We start from the raw sequence: 26,368 nt of genomic DNA on the forward strand, positions 1-26,368 counted from the left end.
GCAACTGAAAGTCTGACCAACATGGTACACTCATCCCTCAGTTTACCCATGTGTTCTATGGATCACCAGTCTCCACTCTTAGATGACAGTAGTGTCTATGCTAGCTCCCTTTCTCTAGTCATATACAAAAAGAAACTTGGGAAATGCCTTCTTAAAATTTAAAAAGAATCCGGGTGGCAGTGGTGCACGCCTTTAATCCCAGCACTTGGGAGGCAGAGTCAGGCGGATCTCTGTGAGTTCGAGGCCAGCCTGGTCTACAGAGCGAGCTCCAGGACAGGCACCAAAACTACATAGAAAAACCCTGTCTTGAAAAACAACAAAAAGCAAACAAACAAAATTTCAAAGAAATCTATAATGACACATGTTTTTATCTAAATATATTATCTGCATTAAAAACCTACAGGAAAGAAGAATTACACATTCACCCCGAGCATCCTCACATTCTTCACATTTTACAAATAAAGAAAGAAAGAAATAAGGAGAACAGTAAATGATGTTTGAGTTCATCTCTAGTCACTTACCTAGCTGCTTCAATTTGATCTTCAACTTCTAGTGTTCCCAGTCTTCTGTTGATTGCGTGCATGATCTTATCTCCTTGGTAACCACTTCCTCTGCCATCAAAGCTAGCTACTATGATGTTTTCTGTACTTGCAAGGTAAGTGGCCCAGTTGAGTCTGAAGGCGGCATCTGCTTTTTGACTACAGGGACCTGCATATCTGTGAAAAGTTCCACCTTGTAAGACTTTATTGCTTTCCCAAATTAAATAAAGAATGCTTGCATTTTTCTTCTATGGACCAGATATATGCATCTTTCTCAATCAAGAGCCTGAAAATCATAATAACCATTGGGTTATCAAGAATGGGTCCTTTAAATTTGGCAACATGACCATTAAGGCTGTATGTTTCCTTTAAATACATCATTAAGACTTGTATTTGAACATTACTGTCAAACATGTTCTACATTTCAAGTATTGTGTAATCTTAGAAATAGAAGAAGTAATTCATCAAATAGTGGGGATATGGGAAATTGTCTTATAAAAATAACAATGATAATTAGTGTAGCTTTACATCCCAGTTCAGAAACATTCCCAGTCTATACATTTATTCTTAGGTTGTGATTTTTCTTAAGGACCCCGACTGCAGCATCCCATGCTTTGCATTTTCCTAAGGAACTTGTATGCTGTTGCTCACACTAAGACTCTAAATCAGGTAGAAAGGACCAGCGTATGAAGATGCTAGTACTTACAACCTCAAGGATAAAGAAATATAAACTTGAAATAGGTATGCCATTCAGCACTACACAAATTTTAACATCTTGTATTTGCAATCTTTATAGCCTCAAATCTGACACATGTCATCATGGGTACAGCCTTTATCAACTCCTTGGTGTACTAAGAGATGATCCCTATAGCTCATGGCATCTTATTTCAATGTCATCTCTGCACAGTCTACATGACTCCAGAGTACACACAGATCTTCTCTAATAATAGCTCCCTCCTAACTCATCTGTCTCCTACTCATTGGCTGTCTCAACCTCACAAACAACAGGCAAGTCCTGCGTGCATGCTTCTACCAACGTGTTCTTGCCTCTTCTTAGAGATGGAAGTTAAAAGAACTTTCATTTCAACAAAATATCACATTATTTTAATTTTAAACTGGATGATGTAGCATTCTAAATTTAAGCAGGAGAACATATTCATGCATTCATATATGAGTAAACATTTTTCTGTAACATGAAATTCCTTGGCCTCGTCAATGACAGAAAATTTGGTAGATTGAAAGTGCCCGTCTCTAGCTTGTTAAGATGCCCAGAAGGAAGGAAGGAAGAAAGGAAGGAGGTGAGGATTTGGAAACCCCAGTGGGACTCCCGTAAACTTTTGGGAAGCAAAGCAAACCACATGATTATGACAGAGAGAAATGTCTGTCCATCAAGTCAGGAGAAAACACAGGATGGATTTGTGAGGACAGAGTGGGAGGAGAGAACAGTGCTCAGCGATGCAGGCAGGATATTTCATTAATCTAGACCCACTGAGAAGCACGGCAGACAGCTGCTAAATGATCCCCTCTTGAATACTTACACTTCTAAGAGTAGAGGATATTTCTTGGATTTATCAAAGTGGGGAGGCAAGATCATTTGATACCAAAATCCTAAACAAACAGAAGGATTAATTAGTGTTAAACATAATTATTAGTGTGAGATTTCATTCCTGATTTCTCAGTAATGTCGTGTCTAGAGTTTAACAGTTTGTTAAATTAGATAGAAAAAAAAAAGGAAAAGATCAGCTTAGGATTATGTTTTTAAGACATAAAGCACTCTGGTTTTGGTTCATAAATGCTAGTTATTCTGGTGGTAAAATGATTAATTTATTTCTAATACAGCCATGAAATCCATCGGTGCCTTGTAAAATACAAGTGCGTTTTAGGATTCCTAATGTTTTGTTTTTATGCTTCTGTTCTCTGGCATCTTCTCTACTTATCTAGCTTGTTTATGTTCTAAATTTTCCTCCCAAATGTTTTCCTCTTCTTGAATTTCCTTGAAGCTGTTTAGAATTTGTAGTCGACCATAACTCTCTTTTAACATTCTGATTTAATAGCGTTTTGATAATTCCTATTGCCACCCCAGACCGCAAAGCAGAGTTCCATTTTCAGCTGAGTCTTTCACAGAATGGAAACGGCTTCTGTGGAGCAAACTGCTTTGCACATTCTGTGTGCTCTTCCCTGGGTCCTTTTTTAAACTCCTGTGCTTGATTTAATATCAGTTTAATAAAAATTTATCTCAAAACAACAACGAATCAGTTTTCTTTGCTCTCAAAATAAATAAGAGTAATAAACCTAAATAGAATTCTGCATATCCAGGAAGATTTAAACTGCAGGCTCAAAATAATTCTGATCTCGAGACGTGTTTCTTACCTCGACTTTCCTTTTTGTTTATTGATTGATTTTATAATGATTTTGGTTAAGGAGAAAAGAAAGATTCAGTAGTCCAATATAGGTAGGCTTGTCTTCAATTTATATTTTACTAATAGTTTTCGTGCATTTCATTCAATGTATCAGTAAGAAGAAAAATTTTAATTTTTCTATTATAATTTTAATCAAACATTAAACTATTAGCCAAGCTGAGTGATATTTTTAATCCACACACCCATCACTATTCAATCTTGTCTGGCCAACGCTAGTTGGTTAGTGGGGATGTTTTAACTCCTTTTTTTTTTTTTTTTTTTTTTTAAATGTGCAATTTTGCTGTGAGGAGGAGTTCTTCCCGGGCTCAAGATCTCCCCTCCCTGTTCTCTTCTCTCAGGCCCTGTCTCAGTCCAGGCTTTCCGGTTGTGCAAAAGACTACAGCCTAGTGGGCCCCCCTCTCATTCTGTCAGTGGGCTCCTCCAATCCCTAGGAAAATTTCCTTTTAACCATGTGGCCTCGCTGGCCCTAAGGACTCCCCGCTGTGTGCCTACAGAAATAGAAACACATCTCCATATTGACTGCAGAACCCTGCACCGGGCTGTCAAAATGAGCTCTTAACATTCAAGACATCTCAGGGACAGGGAGCAGTGGCCCCCTGCTGGGTCAGAAGGCGCCTGTTAGCAAGGGCTCTGGTGACTCACATGCACACTCACTTTGAGCTGCATGCTAAGTTATTCTGTGTGGCTCTGCTTTCCAGGGCCTGTCCTACTATTTACAAATGACAGGAATTGAATAATTTTTTTTTCATTTCCCCTTTTAAAATATTTTATTTTTATTAGTTTAAGTTATGTGTCCATGTGTCTCTGTGTGTGGGTGTGACCAAGTGAGAACAGGTGCCCTGGGAATCCAGCAGAGGGTGTTGGAGTTCCTGTAGCTGGAGTTACACATGGTTTGTAAACCACCAGATATGAGTGCTGGGAAGTGAACTCAGGTAGGGGCCCTGCAGGAGCAGGACCTGCTTCCAACTGCTGAGCCACCACTTAAGCTCCATATTTCTCTCTATGGTAAATTTAAAGATGAAACTCTATCAATTAGGTCTTATTTCTCCCTTTCCCATAAGTTGTTATTTCTTAGTGGGGAAAGGAACTGAATAGAAACAAGCATTTCTAGTTCAAATGAACAGATTATTCTTTTTTTTACATCCAGACCAGTGGTCCCTGAGTGTATCCATGCTTACGCCACACCCTGTCCTGAGCTAACTGGGAAACAGAAAGAGGACAGAAGAATTACCCGCCCTCCCCCACCCCCCAAAAACCCTGAAGTTTAAACACTTCAAAAAACAGCCTCAAATGTTATCGTAATCATCTGAAGTATTTTATAACTCTATAGTTCAAAGATAAAATGTATCAGGTGTAATTTCACTCAGCCATTATGTCTTTACAATTAGTGTTTACCAGTAAAGCAGACTTAACTAACTGAATGAACTGACCCATCAATAGTGCATCCCCCCACTGCTCTCTCGACAGAATGCATTTTATGGAGAGTCCTATTTTAAGACACGAAAAAGCAAAAGTAGTAGTTCTTGTGATAGATTGTTTCATGGGAAAAAATAACCTGTTTATTTAGCTTTATACAGCAAAAAGTACATATTTTCAGACCAAATGGTCACATTATTTATATTTTATTATTATTTCCATGAAAAATACTATTCCAAAAGAAATTTAACTTACTTGTTCCATTCAAAACAATGAAGTCCAATTTTTTTGAAGGCATTTGGACATCCTGCAACATTTTATCCAAAGCAGAATTGTCTTCCAGGACTCGTAGCTCTAAACAAACATATGAAACAGCAATAACTCATAATAGTGCAAAGAACTTAGATCACATGATGCCTCAGTGAGCAAGTGTGCTGTGCAGCAGCTGGGATGTGCATGCTTCAGGGAGGAAGGCTTGGGCCCAACTCATTGTTAAAACACTAAAGCCAAGGGAAAACTTCTCATGTCGGTCCCATTGACCTGAGCTTTCCTGCAAGCCAGTGGAGGGCGAATTGTAACCAACTACCTTTGTGATCAGCGCTCCGATGCAGAGAATAGCGGGGCAGACCGGGGCCTGTGAATATAATCAGTGAAAAATATGTTTTAGATGAGTAGAGCATGCATGTACGAGCTCTCAAACAGATCAGCTATTACTGTTGGACAGAACACAAAAGAGTTATGGTAGGAGATAGAAAGCTTAACTGTTTCCTCCTCACCCCCCACCTTCCACTTTTTTTTCTTAAAACTAATTGCAATCAAGTGAGGGATGAATTCCTGGAAAGGCACGGGTCTCAGGTAAAGGGTGTAGGTAACGGACCTCTGCCCTGCTGGACATCTTGGGCAGGTTACCATCTCCATGACCAGTTTCCTCACCAGCCAGCTGAAATGACCTTCTCCACTCTCTGTCTGCCCACCCCCCCATACTGACCACACCACCTCTCAAGCCCTGTACACCTTGGAGGGTGAGTGGGCAGAGCTCTGGAGCCAGCTTCACCTAGAGGAGGCGAGTCCCCTCTCACCCCATCAGGGGACCCACTCAGAAGAGTCTGGGAACCAGGCGGCACACCTGCGGTGCCTGACTTGGATAAGCAGCTTCTTCCTGGCATTCAGAAGTGTTTTTCTCACAAGCCCGAATCTTCACTATTTATCCCAACTGTGGTAGCTGTGGAGTGGAAGATAGTGTAGAGCAAACTATCTTGTGAGCTCCTTGATTTTGATGCATTTAAATGACATATTTAATTTTTATATTTGCTTGAAAAACCTCAGTGTAGGCACTGCTAGACCTGGGTTTGCATCCTGCCTGACGCGCTGGGTGAGTTAGGCCAATGTGTCTACATGTCGGTATCCCTTCATATAAAATGAGGATAATATGTGATAAAACTTTGAGAAGTTTTATTAAGGTTTAAATAAGATCATAAATATTAAGCTTTTAGCACACTGTTAGCACACACTCAAGAAATGACGGCAAAATGTAGCCATAGTAAAGAACACTAAAGAAATGCATCATAATACAAAATACAGCAGTGAGAAGAGACCAGGATAAGTAGTTTGAAGTCCCCTTTTGCCATTGACTATTCTTTCTAGAATATTTTGATTCTTTCTCATTTTGAGAAGCAGCCTGGCACAGCTTTAGAAGGGGGGACTCAGGAGAAGTCTGTGAGAGTACTTTGAACTTACTGTGTGAATAGAATCTGCCATTGTGCCTTCCCTGACCCAAGCTTCTTGACTTGTAATAAATATTAACAGTAGCAATGTTAATAGAGGACAGAGCAGTGAGTGTTCTGGGTGACAGGCGCCACTCACTGTTTCTTATTAAGCTAAGGGGCAAATGCATAAAACAATCATTTAAAACCTGTAACATGTAGGTGTATAAGAGTGAACTTAGAGGGAAGAAAAGATAATGTGCACACATCACATGATATGACTGGGTAGAAAGGGACTGAGGTGTCTTTGAGGGTGCCTAACAAAAGGGCTGAGCAGAGAAGAAAGGCTAGGTGCTGAGAGGAAGCCCTTAGGACTGCCTTCTCCAAGGCAGTAAGGACAGGAGCTCCCACAGGCCAGTCATCTGCTCTTCCTCACAGATGCTGCAAACTTACCCAAACATCTCAGCAGATAGAATTTTGCCTCTTTGCTAAATGACACCGAATAATACTGACATCTTTCTGCATCCAGGTCACAACTAAGGCACTTCACATTGGTGTGGTCAGTAAGTTGAATTCTGTAAAACCAGCGGTGCTGATTAATTGCTTCATCAAAGGCTATGCAAAAGGAAGAAACTAAATAATGTCATGCTCTGGTTTCAGTGGAATCAGACTGCCAAAGCAACCCTCCAGATTCTATCTCTTTGTCATAAAGCACATGCATTAATTCACAATAACCTCAATCTCCCATTTTTAGGAAATGCCAGTAAACACCTAAAAAATTCACTGTTTTGGTTATATATATGACTGATAAAGAGAAGAAGTAGAAGTATTTATAACAATTCCAGTGTAATATTAGTTAGGACAAGGAGAGAGAGAGAGAGAGAGAGAGAGAGAGAGAGAGAGAGAGAGAGAGAGAGAGAGAGAGAGAGAAAGAGAGAGAGACGCTCAGCAATAATCTGCAGGTAGAAACCCTGATGTCAACATCCCGACAGCACTCTTACTGATACAGATTTCTTCCTCCTGGCATGTCTTTATGTTCGTTACTAATGTAGTATCTGAGAAGAAAACAAAGGCGATATATTAAACATGTTTTACAGAAATGTTAAATACATTCCCCCATCTCCGACCTCAGGCACACACAGCTCTAATGCATGAGTGTGTGCCCTTTGTCTACACTTGCTGCTCTGCTCCTCCACTCACTCCAGGAGCTATCTCCCTCCACCATCTTTACCCAGGACACTTTCTTTAGACAGTCTAATGAATGAATCCAAGGAGTTCTTCCTGGATTGAAGTGGTAAGTAAAAACTCGAAAGAGGGCTTTTATATGAAAAATATGCCTGGACGGCCAGCTTGAAATTGAAAAAAACCCACTGCAAGTACAAATCTTATTTTCTGTCTTTTCTGTTTTGTAACACAAGCTTCATGGATATAGGGGATGCATATTTCGGAGAGTAGCAGAACTCCTTCTATAAAGTCTTCAGAAGCTACTCTGGGCAATGGTAAATTCCTCTGAGATGAGGCCAATAAAGGAAGAGCCCAAGATCCCAATGGAAAGTAATGTGCTTTTTTCTGATAGCTCATGTATGCTGTTAGTAGGCGCTTTCAGCAAAGCTTTCCATGTTCCAAAGAGCAAGGCCGAACACAGATAAAATTGCCTTTCTCAGCCTCTCTAAGAGTCCTTGTAAGTCTAAAGTTAACAGAATGCCAGAATGCCCCTGCAGCAGTCCGGGACGCTCCAGAGAGCCTGCAGCCTCTCCAAGTGCAAAGCAGGTAAGACCAAGAGGTAGAACCGCTTGGTGGCATGGTATCAAATCTGCTGAGCATATGTGAAAATCATTAAGGCTTCCGTATGTTAAAAAGAAAAAAAAAGATTGAACACATTCCAAATTGACTACTCTTTGTGGGAGATTTTCCTGCAGTTCTGTGAGAGAGGGTGTGATTATAACGTACAGGTTTAAAGCCTACTTACTGATTATTAGACTCTACTTACAGATAATCGCTGGTCAGAGCTTCGATCCCAATGACTTCCCAGGCTCCTTTTGTAATAAATGTACAGTCCTGATTGGGCTTTTAAATATGAGATTAATTAGACTCCCCTATCAAAGTTAAGCAGAGTTATTCGTATCAGGAATTCATATAACTGTGAGTTTGCTTTGGGGGCATCAGTGTCCTCCGATTCCACTTCATCCCACATACCACTGAATATTTGAATTAGTCTATTTGTACACAATGCTCAATGCCATCAAATGATTTCTGTTTTAGTTTGGAAAAAGAGATCAGTTTAAGATCTGCTACAAAAGCGTACTCACCTTCTTATCTTTAGGGAAGTGGCAGATATGTCTGTAGCCATCTTTGTCGCTGATGATCTTATAGAAACTGCCACCGTCAGAAGTGAAATGGGGCTCTGCAGGCCTAAACTAGACAAAGACAGAGCAAAGAAATATCACATGGCCAGTCTCACCCCAGGACGGACTCCAGCGTTCAGAAGTCCTCTCCAATATCTGTGTTTTACTAGAGGGTCTAAAAATGAAAGTCTCCCTAACTAGAAAACGTGGAGCAGAGAACAAACTCCTAGGCTAATTTATTTGGCGAAGGTAGATGTGAAAATGCACATAAAGATGCCCACAGCAGATACTGGACACTTAGAAATGTTTCTGTTGTTCTGGGACATATCCTGTGAAAAGGATAATGAAGACTCCCAGACATATGGGCATGCAACCTAGCATTCACTTCTGTTTGAAGAAGGAACTTCCCTGATGTCATAAGTGTGCTTTCTAGAAAGCGTCTTATTATCTAACTGTTTTAGCTTAAAAGTGGATTGCAGTATGGGGAAATTTTCATCCCTGCTTTTATACAGTTTTTTGTTTTGTTTGTTTGTTTTGTATTTTTTTTAAGTCAGGCATAGTCTTTAGCCACTTTTGGACTGGATGCCATCAGGAATATCTGTTGTAGATTTCCCATGGAAGCATTCATATAGTTATTTTTATCCTAAGCCTTTTCATTTTTGCTAAAGATGATCAATAATTTACAAAATATGGTTACATAAAAATGTAGAACAAAATTTTCATTTTTTAAAAAAAAGTTCAATAAAAGATATCTCTCTGAAAATAATGTTTAAATAGAAGAGTGTCTCTTTCAGCCTGGAAGGACCACGTTGTGTTTTAATTTCTATTTTGTAGTGACGCTTTGAGCAGGTAGGGGATGGTCTTTTAAAATTCTTGGTTCTCTTCACCCTCGATGTTTCTTCTCTCATCAGCTCCCATTTGGGGAAGGAAGGAAAATGCTTGCCTCTTCTATTTAGTGATTCAAAGTGAATTCATTTAGGGAGCAAGCTGAAGCGTGCAGTACACTTGGTGTTCTCATTACGGAGCTCCCAAACACATTCCCCTCTCTAGACCTATGTTCACAGCCTTATCTTTTTAATACATTTCCCTGTTTCCCCTGGATGGAGTTGTGCCTAGTAGAAATGTGTGAAAAGTGGCATCTGTCTGGTTAAATACAGAGAGGAAAAAACATATTTTTTTCAAAGAGTCGTGAGGAAGTGTAGCATGTCTCTTGCCATGGAGGAAACCACTTTTCATGTTGGCAAACCTCTCCCCTCTGCCCAATCAGCGCCTGGAGAAAAAGGACATGTGAATGTTGTGGCAGCTTCCAGCCCAGCAGAAAGGGGTCGTCTTCCTGGACTGAAGCCTCACCTCTCTCACCCAGAAGATGTGAAATATTTACAATTTTTTGTGTCACTTTGTTTCCCTTTTAAAGGAGGATTAATAGAAGTAGTCACAGAAAGTAGATGTCATTCAGTTTTCATCTTTCATGCGAGGAGTCATGGTGGCCAGAGTCCTTCCGCGCACCCCTGGACATCCCACCCATGCTTTCTTCCACGGTCTCAGACTTTGGTGGTTGGTGCTGTGCATGTACATGTGATGTGGTGGAACTGGGCAAAGCTGTGAGTCTCTGAGGGTCACCCTGCTTTCCCAGATTAAGCTCTTCCTTAGGGTGTCTCCCGATGTGTGCACCCACAGAGGTGATTTCCCCCCAGAGAAGTGTGTAGTACCTAGTATATGGTTGGTACTGTTCCGTGTGACTGTAGTCCAGACTCGGTTAAAAACTGTTTTCTGCCTCCAAAGTGCAGAACTCGAGCAACAGGTCAAAGAGAACACCCAGCAGCCTGGTGGCCTTTCAGTGGTGACTGTCTTTGGGCTCCCTGTAGGTGCCAGATGGCTGGAGAAAGTGCTTTGTTTTGTTATTTCTGCTCTTGACTTTGATGTTTCCCTTGTCCCTTTACCTTCTTGGGTATGCGGTACATTCACTATAGGAAGCACAACTAACACTCTGAGAAATGGGCCAACTCACATTATTATCAGTGACAACATAGTGCTTTAGTATAGGGCAGTTACACATTAACCAGCTCTGAGCAGTAGTGAAGAAACGTTGCAAAATCTCTAACTCAGAACACTTACTCTTCCGACCCAGCCCGTAGTGCTCATTTCAACATGATGCTGTGCCTGGGGAGAAAAAGGACAGTGCAGTGTTTCAAAGAGAAGATGGTGAAATCCATTTACTTACTTACTTTATCTATCTGTCTTCTATCTATCTATCTATCTATCTATCTATCTATCTATCTATCTATCTATCATCTAAATTAAAATGGGGTCTCATGTATCCCAGGTTGTCCTCAAACTGACAATATAGTCAACGCCTTGAACTTCTGATCCTGTTCTTTCCAAGTGCCAGGATTGCATGGATCCACCACCGTGGTCAGTTGTATTTAGTGCTGGGAACTGAACCAAGGCCTCTGGGCATGCTAATCCAGGATTTTGCCAATTGAGCTACATCCCTAGCCCCACAAAACATATACTACAAATGAAATTACACTGATGATAAAATAATTGAGGGCAATCTCTCACCCTACAATTCTGCTTATGTTAGTATTTTTTCATGTAATTGCATTTGATCACTTACCTCTGTGACCTGGAGCCCTGACCTGGAGCTGTCCCAAAACTCCAACTCGAGTTTGAAATCTGACATGTGCAGAACTGGATGATGTCCTTCGCTTTCCTCTAGCCCTCCATCCTATTCGTAGACCTTTTCTTTCTAGCTACTCAGTCTAGATTCCTACTTTGTGCTCTCTTCTCATGGAAACCTCCCCTAGCCCCTTCAGCTTGTCTGTCTTTCCTTACAATTACATCCATCATTCCTGTCCTTAGGATGTTTCCAATGATCTACAGCCACAGTCTCCTAATTGGGTGTTCAGTCATCTTTTATTCCTTCTGGTCCATTGTCCTCCCCGCTCAGGCCCTAGCTCATCTTATTTGGCATCTTCATTTTAGAAATGCAAAACAGCTTTCCATTTTTTACAAGATAAATCCAAACACCTCAGCATGGCCCCTGAACCCAAATATAAATCTCTAGCCTCCTTTGCATCCTGTTCCTCACCTTCAGCTTAGGTGGTAAGCACATTCAGTCCCTCTAAGCTCTAAGCTGTTCACCACGGATGTCCTTACACAATCCTCAGCTGAGATGGACCTTTCTTCCTTATCTGTTCACATAGGACATCTTGTCCTAGATGACTCTGCATCTTCCCCTAAGCCATTTCCTTGTCTTGTTCTGCCTGACTCCAACAGAGTATCTGCTATTACCCTCTGTATCTATTTTAAACCCTCTTATGGCACAATACCCTGATACTGAGATGAGTCAATCAGCAGAAAGCAAAGAGCTTGGGGCTTGAAGTTTGAGTTTAAGTGTGTACTATGACTTGTGCACTTTTTAACCTTTGACCTCACTGAGTCTCAGTTTCTACTGTACCTGCCATATTGTAAATGCATGGAAAGTCTTATGGCCTATCTTCACAACTGCACTCTCTATCAGAACAAAAACATTTTTGGGAAATGCCAGCTGTCTCGTTAATTTAAAAAAAAAAAAAAGATCCCATAGCTTAGCATCAAATTGGGGACATTTTAGGTAATGCTTCTTGTATAAATAAATGACTGGGTCAAGCCATGGAGTATCACTTAAGTTCTCAGGTGAGAACCTGCCCGGTGCCCATCTAGGATGAGAACATGGAGGAGTATGTAACATAGAGTTCATGACCAGAATGGAAAAGAAGGAACAGAGTGGTCATGGCATATGCCTGCAAGACTTTAGTGCCTGTCTCTCCTGAGGCTGCTGGCTCTCAAGGGGTTTTGCTGAAATCCGCAGCCTAGAAGGACTTCAAGGTGTCCTGGCTGGGAAGGTCAGCACATTAGTTGGATCAACACTCGGTTCCCCTCAGCATTATCACCCTCTCGGGCTGATGGTTATTTGTTTAAGTTCTAAATCGGTTTCTGCGTAGATATGGTTAAAGTCTAGTAATGGATCTGTGTCCTCCTGACATTCATTTTGTTTCCCACATGCTCAATTAGCCATTTCCCATCCTCCATGTTTTATCTGTTAAGATAACTGCCATTTTGCTTGCAGGCTCCGGTCCTCTTCCCGATTTTGAACATGGACATTGAATTCTGTCTTCTGGGTTTCTAGTCACTCTTCTTCCCTTCCACATCTAACACACCTTGACTAGTGTGCAAAAGAGAAATAGAAGCGCCATCAGATATCCAGTGTCTGATAGGCAAGGCTGACATGCTGCCTCAGGGCTGGATGTGTTTTCAGAGAGAAGAGAGACTAAAACATTTCCTGATCCCCAATCTTCGCTGTCTCCTAGGACATGGAGCCTGCACGTCACATGTCACAATGCATCCCAATGAGACCTTACCAAGGGGCAGTTCCATGCTTGGTTGGTCTTATTATAGTCACAGACAGCCATCACGGAATAGTTCTGAATCCTCCTGAGCCACTGCAAAGAGATTCTTTCTTCTGTAACCCACACCACATCACACAAATAGTGATCCCTGGAGAGAAAAAAGGGGATGGGGATTTTTCAGAAATTGTGCAGCTGAGGAGATGGCCCAGTGGATAAAGTGCCTGTCTAACAAGCATAAGGATTGAACTTCTGACCCCCACAACCCAAGTAAAGTCCAAGTGGCTATGGCAGCCACATGTAATCCCAGCACTAGGGAGGCAGGGAAAAGGGATCCCTAGGTCAAGTTTCTAGCTAAACTAGCTGGAATTGGCAAGCACAATAAATAAGAGTAGAGAACAATCCAGAAAGATGACCCATGTCAACTTCATGTTTCTACAGGCATGTGCCCACATACATGCAAATACAAGCATGTACACCACACACATATAAATGAAATAAGAGGTGGGTGGTGGTGGTGCATGCCCTTAATCCCAGCACTCAGGAGGCAGGGGCAGGTGGGTCTCTGTGAGCTTGAGGCCAGTCTGATCTACAGAGTGAGTTCCAGGACAGCCAAAGCTAAATAGAGAAACCCTGTCTCAGGAAATAAGCAATGTGAGTTTTTCCAGACCTTGTTGCAAATGAACATTTTACTCAATAAAGTACATCCACCAAGGAAAGCCGCAGACACAGTCTAAATGGCTCAGACAGGAGACCGAAACCGTGTTTAGGACTAGTAAATTTTGAACTTGGACCCTGGTAGCAGGGAGTCAAAGGTGAGACTTTTTCATCTTCTCTCTGCTGCCTGAGAGTAATACAGTGAGGTCACGGACACTGGCAGATGTGCTCGAATTTTCTGGCAATTTAATATGTCCCCTCCCCCCATCAATGGTGTTTGTCTGGAAAACTGTTGCTAAATCAGTCCCATGAGCCTCTAGGAGCCTGTCAGAATGCAAGTCTGAGAGCGCATCTTCACCTCCTGAGAAGGAGCCAGGGCTCCTGATCTAACCCAGCTCTTCTGCACTCACCCCATGCAGAGTTGTCAAATGAACAGAGAGTTCACTCTAGCCAGGACGAGTGATATGTCCTTTCAAATAACAGGAAGGAAGCAAAAATAAGACACAGAAAATGAAGTTTTTCAAAATTAATGTGTTAGACGAAAGACGAAGAAACATTTAGTTGGGGCCAGATAGCAAATATATTCAGTCTTTGTAGTCTACGTGTCCTTTGCTACTAGGATAAAACCATAGCTCACCCTTTCATCAACTCCACTTTCAGATTGGAAAAAAAAAAGTAGACTCATGCCTCTACAAACTTTTCAAATCAAAGAACTATAACCCCAAACACACTTCTCAAGAGTCAAAACACGCCCTTGTGAAGGAAAGTACTCTGTAGTATTTCAACCCAAAGTTACAGACCCCGTTCTAGCATGCCGTCCTCCCCAGCGCATGCTTCAAGTTCTTTTGGAGCTGTGTGGTGATTTATAGTGACATGTGCGTAATTTGTAATTAACTCTTCTCTTAGCCTCCCTGACATTTTTTTCCTCCGGATGGTTTCTTTTCTTGGACATTTTTGCCCCTCGTGGGTATGATTTCAGTGACTACTCATTCATACATCCCTTCTCTCCAATGTCTGATCAAAGCCTTGCTCCCTTCTGTCAGGAGCTCACGATGATTCTTTCATCATCTTTTTTTTTCCTGGTTCCATAGCCTTGTTTTCCTTCACTGCCTCACTCCAAGTTCTCCCCTTGTTTGGCCTTCCTTGGTGGTAGCCATCATCCCCTTCCATTCTCCTGGGCTTCTAGCCTGACTGCCAGCTCCTAGAAGCAGGGGACCCATGAGTCTTGGTCATAAAACAGCTTGTGAAGTTCTCCTGGAATGCAGCTCTCAAGAAGGGCAAAATTTATGTTCTCATTTCTTAGGACCCAAAGCTACCTTCCCTCAGAAGGTACATCTGTTTTTTGTCCCCTTTCCTTTCTTAGGCTCTGAAGCCTACAGCAGATGTTAATCAAGCACCCAAGATCCTCAAAGCTTCTCATTTCCCCTTTTGTGGCATGGATGCCCTGGAGGCGCTCTGGGTCTCATGCTATTTCACTGCAGGTTTCAGGTGCTAAGGACCTGCGCGGCAACCAGGCATCACCTTAGCTCACATAATGGTACCTTCCCATTTCAGTCTTCTTCCCACCCTCCATGTGAGTGGGGTTTTCTTGGAAAGCCGCTGCTGCTAAATCAGTCCCATGAGCCTCTAGGAGCCTGTCAGAATGCAGGTCTGAGAGCGCATCTTCACCTCCTGAGAAGGAGCCAGGGCTCCTGATCTAACCCAGCTCTTCTGCACTCACCCCATGCAGAGTTGTCAAATGAACAGAGGGAGAGTTCACTCTAGCCAGGACGAGTGATATGTCCTTTCAAATAACAGGAAGGAAGCAAAAATAAGACACAGAAAATGGAGTTTTTCAATTAATGTGTTAGATGAAAGATGAAGGAATATTTAGTCGGGGCCAGACAGCAAATATTTTTAGTCTTTGTGGTCTACGTGTTGTCTGTCACACAGGCACAGAATAAGGACAGCCAGAGACAATGCTGGCCCTAACAAGAGTGGCTATGTTTCAGTATAAAGCTTCATTTTCAATGTCATGAATTCTTCTTTCGACCAAAGTGTAAAGCCATTCATAGCTGTGGAGGATATGAAGAGGAATGCCAGGCACGATGGATTTGAATCAGAGATCCTCTCCTGTGAGCCCTCCCTGGTTCAAGGTAGCCGAGACCACAAGGTAAGACTGTGTCTCAGAAGAAACCAAAGAAACAAAATCCAAAGGCTGATCTGAAGAGATGTGTGAGCCCATTCATTAGGGAGAAAAAGCCTCTTGACTGTTAGGCACACGCTGGCACCCGGAATATTCTTCCTCTTTGTAAAAGTGTTCTGGTGGCAGAGGCAGAGGAGGGCAGAACTCTTTCATGATCCCTCGTCACCCACGGTAGGTAGCTTTATCTGTGAAAGCCATACGTTATACCTCAGGCTTAAAATCTACACTGCAAAACGACTTTGCCATTTGAAAACACTGAGTAATGGAATGTGGGATGGAAGCCAGGAAACTCATGTGCATTGGCCATCTTCCTTGTCCACTTTTAGATAAAGGTTAATGGACTTGGATCTGATAGCTTAGTCACTGTCAGTGGCCCACAATGTACTCTGCACTCTGAGAGGGCTCGGTGGAGGCCTTTTACCAAGGTAGTAGACAGTCTGTTTTGAAACACATTTTATTAACATACTTCCTTCTAATTACAGCCCTAAGCCAATATCCTTCAAAGGTGAGGATCCCACACCCACAGCCAAGCCTTCATGTGAGCCTAAGCCTCTTGTCCAACAACAGTTCTGAGATTTTGGAGATGCATTAGTCGGTCATAAAGGGAATCTGTTTGATTTTGATGTTGAAGCAGAGCAGTAGGATTGCGCATAACAGTAAGAGTTTTTTAACCCACGTGAACTTGGCTCTGTGCCAGGAACTGCCCGGGAGCTTCCCATAACACTCATGACCACTCTGTGAAGCAGGTACCATTGTGGCTCCTGCCGAGCAGATGAGGAAACATAAGTGCGGAGGGGTCAAGTAACTTTCTCAGGATCACCCAATCACAGAGGTTTAGAGCCAGGGTTCAAATCAAGCAGATGGCTTCAGATTTTTGTGTTCATCCTTGCCCCTCCTGTAAATATTCTCCCTGTCCCACTGGGAAGTCCTACTAGTCTGTTTCACTCTTACGGTTCCTCGAGTGTACAATTCCTTTCTCAATGAAATCTATTTATTCCTTGAGAGTTATGTATAAGCTAAATTTTCATGAAGGAAGTCAGCTGGTTACACTCCCAGTACTTCCTTTTGAATATCCTGCTGTGGCAACTCTTTGAAGTGATTTCTTGTCCTTTCAAAGACGAGGCATTTCATGAAAGGCTTTTACGTGACATCTCTGCCTCTAATTCGTGTAGCTGTTTCATTTGTACATTAATGATACTTAAAATAAGCTGTGCTTTGCTAGCTGGAAGGAATAATGGAGGGGAAATGCTACCCAGAGCAACTGCAGACTGCGGAGTGATTAATTCAGTGAATCACCAAAGGAAGCAGGCGTACTGCCAGTGCCGGCCGTGGGCTCCATGCCACCCTTTGCTCTGATGGGGATGCCAACCCTGCTGGGTCCACTGACAGATTGCTGAGAAGAGGGATGGGTGGGGTGAGATGCAGCAGAGTCGAGAGAAACAGCGTTGTACGCAAGTCCTAATGTGTCTGCTTTCTTACAGGTGTCACTAGTTTGCTGGTTGGGGAGATGGGACGTCATCAGTCCAGTTTACCTCCTGCCTGGCAGCCTCGGGCTTTGATGAGCCTAGTGTGCAGACCAAGGGTCATCCAGTGTTCAGAGAGATAGAGGGAGTCTTTATCTACTGTGTCCCTTAGGAGCAGGGAGAACAAGGGCAGGGTAAGTCATAAGCTGGGTGTGATGGGCGGGCTCCTGAGGCCATTCGGCAGATGTCCGGAGGGGTCACCTCGCTTGACACAACCTCTCCAGTCCTGTAGTTTTATCCTAAAGAATTTTTACATGGCTAGCCAGAGGGAGAAAAGAAGGACTTGGTACATGGGATGATTTTGAACACTGTCCTTGGAGCTGGCTGTGTGAAATCATTCCTGTGCCTGTGCCACACACAAACACCATCACCTGGGAAGCCCATTTCTTATCCATCCATCCATTCATCTACAAACCCACCCATGCAACCATCCAGCTTCTCATCTGTTCAGTTATTCTACAAACAGTAACTGACACTGTGTCCCAATAACCCTGCTAAGCACCAGTTACTATTGTAAAACTGGCCCTTATCCCACACACCTTGTCTTGCTTCATTTGGCCCTGGGAACACAAGTGTAAAGAAAAGTTAGGAGTTTCACAATATCTGTATTGTATTCTATTTTCTCTCAAATATTTTGAGCTCTCAAATTCCCATTATGAATAGTCAGTGCACACCAGGAGCACAAATAACCTCATCAGCTTCAAGCCTCCATCTATGAGGTGGTAGAGAGGCTCATCTTGTCTCGTGTTCTAATTCCTAACAAGAGCACAGACCAGCCTCATCAACTAATAGGACTCCACTTGCTGGAAGCTCTTCAGCAGAGGTGTGTGCTAACAGAAAATGAGTGAGGAGACCTGGGCAGAGGAGGAAAGAGTGATGCTGATCTTGCCTGCTAGTGTGTCACAGGGAAAAGCATCACCCAAAGGAATAAAGTGCCCATTAAGTATAACTTGTCAGGATCACCTCAGTCCTGAGGGGTCTTTTACTGAGACCAGAAAGTGTTATCTCATCACCTGGAGAATATTTTCCCCAGGTGAACCTAGAGTCTCATTTTAGAAAAGTTTTGATCTCATCAGTGCTAACAGAGATCACAGCTGTATTTTAGACTCTCCAGGCAACACTTCCCTGTGGCATTTCCTAAAACAGCTCTTCCGTAGTATGAATGTTCTACACAGAATAGCCCCTCCAAGGAGGCAGCCTTCTCTGAGCCTTTAGCTTAAGGAAGCATGAGAGAGCAGAGATGTAAGGTGATTAATTCAGGAAGAGCAAATGCTAAGTCCTTAGATGTGCTAACTAAGGCTTCTGAGCTCTGCACTTTCCCATTGAGCTTTGGAAAGTGTTTTCATCATCTGTAAAGTGACTGTGGATGCAATACCATAGGGTGTTGAGGGGAATTAAGTGAGAATCCAAGGGCAGATCACTAGCCCAGCCCTCAGAAAGTGCTCAACATATTGGAATCTAATTATACAATCAGTTTGTTATAGGAAGTGTCAGGTCCCAAAGAAACCTGGAACAATTCTCACTTAGTACCTGTGGCTCCTTCCAGCACTTCTCACCCCACCGCTACCTACCCAAGGGGTGGCCTTCCCTTCCCCTTCCCTAGCTTCTCTTCCTATATGAACCCACCATTTGGGCCATGTGCTTTCTTCGTCCTCTGCTCTTGGCCTCTTGGTCCACAGCTCCTCTCCAGGCCGGTCCTCTTGGCCTCTCCTCTCTTCTCTTTTCTCTTCCTCTCTTGCCCCTCAGTCTGTTGGCCATGTTCAGCCTACTTTCTCTCCCTCCTCTGAAACCCTCCCCGCTAGATGCCTCCGGCTGTGTCCTCTCCCTCATATCTACAATAAAATTCTTCTCCTCAACCAGACCTCAGAGTGGCCATGTCCCCATTGTCATTCAACAAGCAAAGGTCTCTGTTCTCCTGATTCCCGTCTCCTATGCTAACTTGCTGTATGATGTAAGCACGTTGTTTTCTCTCTGTGAACCCTAGCTCGCACTCCGTGGAGTTCTAACAGTTCTGGGGACCTCCCCAGATCTTCTCTACTTTTTCGGGAACCCAGACGAAGGAGTGGGGGCAAGACTGAAGCTTGTGAAGCACAAGCAGCGATCTTCCATCTGTTCCCTAGAAGTGTACCACAGTCTTACGTCTCATCTAAATAAAGGCTTTCAGGTCCTTAAAAAAAAAAATCCGTCCACCACTTTAGAGGTCCACAGCTGGCTCTAGATGAGACTGTTTTCTGAGCTGCAGCTCTCCACAGACAGGTGTTAGTTACACGTGGGAGCCGGCATGGCTCGGCTGTTTCTGGATGGACTCCTGCTCTCCCATGCCCGGTGGGCCCCACCTCAGGGCCTTCTTCTTCCGTGCTGCTGCAGCCCACCCTTTAGTGCGCATTCCGCAGGGAGCTTCCTTCGACCCTCTGGGCATGGAAAACCCACCTCCCCAACTGGGGATGCCTCCAATCTGTTGCTCACGCCTCCGTCACTTCACACTCCTAGTCACCGATAGGGAAGTTTGGAATATCCTCCCCGACTGGAAATGCTAGAAGGGTCTAGGTCCCCCTTTGGCATACCTTGGATTGTAAATCATGGTTTTTCATCAGTGTTCACGTAAGAGGTTGATGGGTTGAACCAAATAAGAGTTTAGAACTTTTGGGTATAGTTTTATTGCTTGGAAAAAAATTCATGGAAGATTACTGGATTTAATTTTTTTACTGATAAGATTCCTTGCCTGAATAAATATATTAACACGGGTATTTCTAAACAAACTAGTGAATATCTAAGCACAGAGTCCAACCTGCACCCAGCTTGATAGCGTCAACTCAAAAGAGCAAGGTCCTTCCTGGTTGCTCTGATGACTTCTCTGGGATCTTGAGGACATCAGCTGTGTTCACAGAGAAAGTTCCTCATAGTCCCCCTTTCTATCCAGAGAGACAGACTGAACGGGCCCTCCCGAGGTTAAGGTCTTTCTTTTCAACCTCTGGACCTCATTCTCTTATCTGTACAAAAGACCTGTCCTAATTGCTGTTGGGAACAGAGTTGCTTAAGACAACTTCAAGAGTAAGATAGAGCATGTGCTAACACCTGTGTCCGGCAGAGCACTCAGCACGTGATAGCTGCTACTTAAACCAAACCAGCATAAAAAAAAAAAATGGCGTCAAATAAAGAGCTACATGGCAAATTACACATGCTCTAGTTTTCATAGGAAAAATTACCCGGATCGTACAGTGTTTGCCGGCAGGATTTCAGCCATTATTGAAGCAAGTGACATCTTGAGGGACAATCAGCTGTAAGGATTCTCAAATGTGACCCACAGTTTCTCTGAATTTCTCTAGGTCTTACACTTCAGGGCAGAATTACATCTCATCAGAATGAGGGTGTGCAGTCACTTTTTAAAAAAAGGTTTTAAACTACCGTTGAGAGGCACCATGTGCTTCTCCATCAACATTTGCTGGTTACATACTGACAGGTCACAGTGGGCACCACCAGCCTGTCTGTAGAAAGCACATTTCCATTCCCAGAAACCCCATGTGGTCCTCATACTGCACTACCCTCTGCTCTCCCCTCACTGGTTTCCATTCCTCCCTGTAGTGCATCCAATGTTCCAGCACATACCTTATACCAGACTTAGGATTTCCTTTGTCAGTGTAGTCCCACAGGGTATCCCATGGAGAAACAACCCGAGCCTTGCATCTTCTCCCTGGAAGCCCCGACTAGGCCCCCATCATCTTAGCCCACCTTGGCTTTCTCCACAACATTTATCACCATCTGGCATTTTAGACTGATATCTATTTGTTCACCTGGTATTATCTGCCTCCTCAGTGACACCTGCCCTATTCATTGTGCATGCCCATCATTAGAATTGTGCCTAGCCTGAAGACATGAAGAGTTTCAACAGGAAGGTGCTGGATAAAGAATGAATCAAGGATACAAGATGATGCTATGATTGGTGTTGCCATAGGTGTCTGAAATGCTCTCCCCAGCAAGTAAGAAACTCTCTACACCCAAGGATTCAGGTAAAGTGTCTTACACTGTTGCCACGGATTCAGGAGCGGTGACTTCGATGGGAACTGCACTAGTGGTCGAGCTGAGGGAGTCTGTATTTACAATAAAGAACTTCACAGTTGGATTCACGGCTCCTGCCTAGGACAAAAGAAAAAAACCCACAGAATTGATAGTGGTGTTTTAAAGCCTCCTCATTACATATATATAAACTGTATTAAATGTCTAAATTATGACTATAGAGTTACAACAACTGGACACTGTCAGACAATTTAATAGAAATAAAATGAACAAAAAGAAAACCCTTTATGTGTTCTAGTGAAAATATATATTCATGTGTGCATGTGTATGTTTATGAAACATGAAGATCTAAACACTTGTAATCAAATCATGCGTGTATGTTTATTCATAATCTGTGTGCTTTGTGTCAAGGAGGACAAATGCCTTAAAAATCAATTGTATCATTTGTCCGTATATCCTGATTCTATAGGACAAAAGTTTTGGTGGCTTCACTGTGAATATCATTTGTATACCATCAAAGGCTCAGTCCTTCAGGAAAATTAGCCTGAGCTCAGAGCCAATTGTGCTAATTAACTTCACTCTAAGTCCAAGTTAATGTGTTGGAGCTCAACACTCAATACTAAGACAGAAGCCTGTAAACCCTTTTAAAATGTACACATGGATCTTCTATTGACAGATTAGTTAGAAATAATATGATTTTTTAGAGAATGTTTTATGGAGCTTTTTTTTCCCCCAGTTTCTCTCATCAAAAAATAACATTCTCTGAAAACACATCTCCATATTTAGTTTAGGATCTTTTTTTCCTTTTAACTTCCTCTCCCTTCCTAAAATGGCAGATCTTCATAAGGCAAATTAAGTGAGTTGGTAAAAATAAAAATTCCTTTTTTTCCCCCCCAAATCATTTACGGCAAAAATACGTTGTTAGCTTTTCCTGTAGACGACGCTGTGGCCGTTTTTATTATGGTGCTGAAGAATTCCTGGCTCCCTTCAAAAGCCCTCTCCTGGCTTACACTGCTTGATTTTAATACACACATTGTGGATAGCAGGGAACAATCTTGTAACCCAGGATGTTACATGACTATCACAAATGCAGGACGTGCAAAACTCACATTAGTGCCAAACCTGTAACAGAGCCATTGAAACTCATCCTGCACTGTGCCCTGTTACTTGGTAATGCAATCTGATATGTAACCAGGCTTTTCAACTTCAATTCGGGCTCATTCCAACTCCTACAAATGAGACGAGCTTCTGATTCAATTACAGCCTCTCTTTTCCTTCATTCAGGCATTTCCTACCCCTCCCCTACCTCCTTCAAAAGCATTTTCACCATCTTTTTCTGCTTGTCATTTCTTAAAGTTTTTGGAGAAATTACAAAACCTTAAATCACACTCTTTCCTGGGATAATAAAAATACTTTAAAATTGCCAGATGCTGTTGACTTCAGCAAGAGAAATCACAGCAAGCTGTTGAAGAGAGACTGACAATATTTTCATTAGCAGGAAGGGATTAAATGCAACCATTCTCTTCCCATCAAATCACAGAACCACTACCCGAAAGGGGGCACAGACCTTTGGATATGGAATCCACACTGTCCTCGGGTACTGCAATGACTCATCGGAGTAGAAAGAGTATTCAATGTGTGGGACTCCGGTGTCGTTAAACTGGGCATATGCTAAAAAAGTACTGTTTGGAGACCACCACAGCGCCGAGTAGGCACCGAAGATTTCCTCTGAAAAAAAAAAAAAAGACATAAATTGTTCTGTTACAAGAAAGCTGATAAATTGGCTTTGGCATTCAAAATATTGTTCTCATTAGCTTTAGTAATTATAGTAGAGTTCAACTAATGAACCATTTCACATTTGCTGGGATTCCAAAATCAAAGTAATACAAATGAATAAAAATAAGACCTCCAAGGATATGTCTAGATTGTAAAAATAAGTCACCCATTGGACCATTTTAGAATATTTTAGTATGCAATATTGGATATAAGCTCTATATTTTTTTCTTTATCTTATAATCCTCTAAATTTATGCCTCAAAACATACTAAAAGTAAATTTCACACAGGAGGCTGGTTTTCCATTCTAATTTTCAAACAGTCAACACGCCAGCGTGCTCTCCCTGACTGGGCTGAGTTTCTACTGAGTCCACGAGGTACTGGTGGGTGGCACGGAGCTCTAGGCTATCAAACCAATACGGTGCCCAGAGTTTACTACTCTGGCACAAAGAAGGTGTGGAAAGGATGGATTTAGAATGAAGAGAGCACCACAGACCCCTACAGAGAAACATCTCTTTTGCCCAGCCTAGAAAATGAAAATTCCCTGCCTTAGCCCCCTCCCTTGATATATAAAGAAGATAATAAAAGATAGAGACAGCTGAAGGAAAGGCACAGCTTTCAAGCCTATGGTTGGATTCATTTCCATCTCTGACAAAGGCAATTCCTCCCTATGATTACTCTGAGAACTCTCCATGGGACATTTGACGCCAGACTCTTAAAATGCCAGGGTCTCCCTCACAGACAAGGGATTGAAGATCCAGATTCTTTGGTGTGGATCTAGACTCCCTCCAGAGACTCATGTGTTCAAAGTATTGATCTCCACCTGTGGTGCTGCTGGCAAGTGGTGATAATATTGACAGCTGGATCCTCTTGAAACAAACTTAGATCACTGGGGTTGTGACCATGAAAGGGATATTGGGATCTTGGGTCCCTTTGCTTCCTTATATCCATGGAGTAAAGAAACCCTTCTATTACACACTCCTACCAAGGTGTACTATGCCGAGACAGAAGCAAAGCAATGTGGCAAAGTAGCCAACTGGCCAAGTGAACATGAACTGAGTCTCTGACACCCGGTGGAGTCAAAGTGAACCTTCACTTCTTGTTTTTTTTTTGGGGGGGGGTTGTTATAATGATATAAAATTGATAAACATATAGGTAGACAGTGGAAAGTCCCAATCTGCATCTCATGTCACTGTGTAAGTATAAAAATCAAAACATAGACTCTGGAATTTTAGAGTTTAGGAAATTACAGATGCCAATCAGTTTTGGAACAACTAAGACCTCTTTGCAAGTGGCTGGAAAAATCTTTCTTTTAAATTATGTGTATGTGGGTACTCATATACATGAGTGAAGGGGACTGAGCAGTCCACATGCGTTGGATCCTGAGAGAACTAGAGTTACAGACAGTTGTGAGCTAGTCAGTATGGGTGCTGGGAATTGAACTCGGGTCCTTTGCAAAATGGTCACACAAAAAACACAGCCATCTGTCCAGCTCTCCAAAAAATACATTTTCAATAACAGCAATAGTGGCTGCAGAACTAAGAATAATAGCTGACATTTGATGAGTGCCATATGTCAGGAACTGATAATAGTGGGCATTTATTTTACCAGGCACTCTTCATTATAACTCATTTCACAGGTGATGAGAACAAAACAAGGCTAAAAAGAATTTAAAGACATCACCTTAAGGGGCTGGAGAGATGGCTCAGTGGTTAAGAGCACTACCTACCCTTCTAGAAGACCTGGGTTCAATTCCAGCACCCACGGGGCAGCTCACAACTGTCTGTAATCCCAAGATCTGCCACTCTCACACAGACAGACATGCAGGCGAAACACCCAAGTACATGAAATAGAAGTAAATTTTTTTTGAAAAAAGAAATCACCTTAAGTCATATGGCTAATAATTAATAGAATCAAAAATTAACCTTTCAGGTTTGAGAGAATGCTTACCACCTTGTATTTCTTATACAGCTCACACCTGCCTGATTTTCAGCAGTTTTCATTTCAGAAAACCTATCCCTTGACAGGGCAGCCTTCTCTCCCCTTAACTGTTTCAAACCTGAATCACTGAGTGACATTTATGTAATGATTTGGAATTTATAAACCACATCCAACTTGATCTTCATGGAGATTTCTAAATGAATCCATTCATAAACCCTTTTATAGAGAGGAAAACTGAGGGAAATTGAGTAAAATGTTTTACTCAGAAATTAGAACTTGGACCTTTAGGACTCTAACTCAAAACTTTGCCCTCAGAAGTCCTTCCTATGCTGAGTTCATATCTCATATCTTAGAACTTTTGCCTACCGGTTTGTGTCCACAGTACACCGGTACGGTTTTACGTCACTGTAATTAGGGTATGGCTCTAGTTTTTTAAATTACTTTCAAACACTGGTAAGGGGTATAGTTGGGGCCATGTTTGAATTAGCACTTATTTGTAAGACAGAGAATATTTTTCTCTAGTTAACAATGTAGTGATTTCTCTCTAGGGACTGAAACCCATCTTTAGAGGAAGGCCCTTTGAAAGCTGTGAGGGCACTGTCCTGCATCGGGTGGCTCAGATGTGAACACGACAAACGAAATTCCTCCAGAGATTACCCCAGAGAAGATGGGCTGAATTAGTTAGAGTCTTATCTCAGCAACACCCAGATGTTTCCAAGAAGAGCCACAGGTTGGGGAGGAGGCTGTTACCTGTTCCATGTTGAAGGCCCTGGAGGACCCTCGGTGCTGCCCACCACTTAAAGAACTTATAATTTCATTGTTGGTTTTAATCAAACACTTACTCCTGGGCAATAGAAGCATCTTTTTCTCGTGACGTTATTTCTGCCTGTTGTCATGTGTTCCCGGCTACATTAACCTGATTCTGCCTGTTGTCACGTGTTACCCGCTACATTAACCTGATTCTGCCCGTTGGTTGTCACATGTTCCCGCTACATTAACCTGATTCTGCCCGTTGTCACGTGTTACCCACTACATTAACCTGATTCTGGCTGAGCAGGAATCAAAAGGCAAGCATGGAGCTAAACTATTTTTTAACTTTGAAGAAGAAATAACAGGATGAAACAAGGATGAGTCTTTCTAACAAACATGAGGTGCCCTGGTGAATTATTTGGAACCGCCTCAAAATGTCCTTTATCTTGGCAACCAATACATGGAAAAATGCTTTCTTAATACTTCCTAAATATCTTTATCCTAAAAGACAGAATATGCCTTTTTATTTTATTTTTTTTTAACTAAACTTTCCAAATTACTTTTGCTTTCTTTAAAAACAGGAAATCATGATTCGTCCCGGGTTAGTTTTTGATGAACACAAATCCTTTCTGAAACAAGTAATTTCTTTCCTTCTATTTGGCAACTGCAGACAAGATTTATCTCTTTTTTAATATTGTGGAAGATTTCACTGT

The 26,368-nt window shown here is 42.3% G+C and overlaps 1 protein-coding gene across 1 annotated transcript in view; it reads right to left on the bottom strand.

The window, feature by feature from the left end:
- Dpp4 (dipeptidyl peptidase 4) overlaps positions 1 to 26,368 on the bottom strand; it is an 87,294-nt gene that overhangs the window by 20,407 nt on the left and 40,519 nt on the right. Inside the window, exons 9-20 of the mRNA XM_037204421.1 lie at positions 22,758 to 22,918; positions 21,198 to 21,310; positions 12,827 to 12,962; positions 10,539 to 10,583; positions 8,388 to 8,495; positions 8,069 to 8,145; positions 7,080 to 7,133; positions 6,532 to 6,653; positions 4,962 to 5,009; positions 4,631 to 4,729; positions 2,078 to 2,147; positions 522 to 716 (exon numbers count right to left, since the gene is read on the bottom strand). Of these exons, the coding sequence (XP_037060316.1) occupies positions 522 to 716; positions 2,078 to 2,147; positions 4,631 to 4,729; positions 4,962 to 5,009; positions 6,532 to 6,653; positions 7,080 to 7,133; positions 8,069 to 8,145; positions 8,388 to 8,495; positions 10,539 to 10,583; positions 12,827 to 12,962; positions 21,198 to 21,310; positions 22,758 to 22,918 (1,228 nt within the window). The remainder of the gene's footprint in view (positions 1 to 521; positions 717 to 2,077; positions 2,148 to 4,630; positions 4,730 to 4,961; positions 5,010 to 6,531; positions 6,654 to 7,079; positions 7,134 to 8,068; positions 8,146 to 8,387; positions 8,496 to 10,538; positions 10,584 to 12,826; positions 12,963 to 21,197; positions 21,311 to 22,757; positions 22,919 to 26,368) is intronic.

This window comes from Peromyscus leucopus, chromosome 4 (genome assembly GCF_004664715.2).
Source record: "Peromyscus leucopus breed LL Stock chromosome 4, UCI_PerLeu_2.1, whole genome shotgun sequence".
Lineage (NCBI taxonomy): Eukaryota > Metazoa > Chordata > Mammalia > Rodentia > Cricetidae > Peromyscus > Peromyscus leucopus.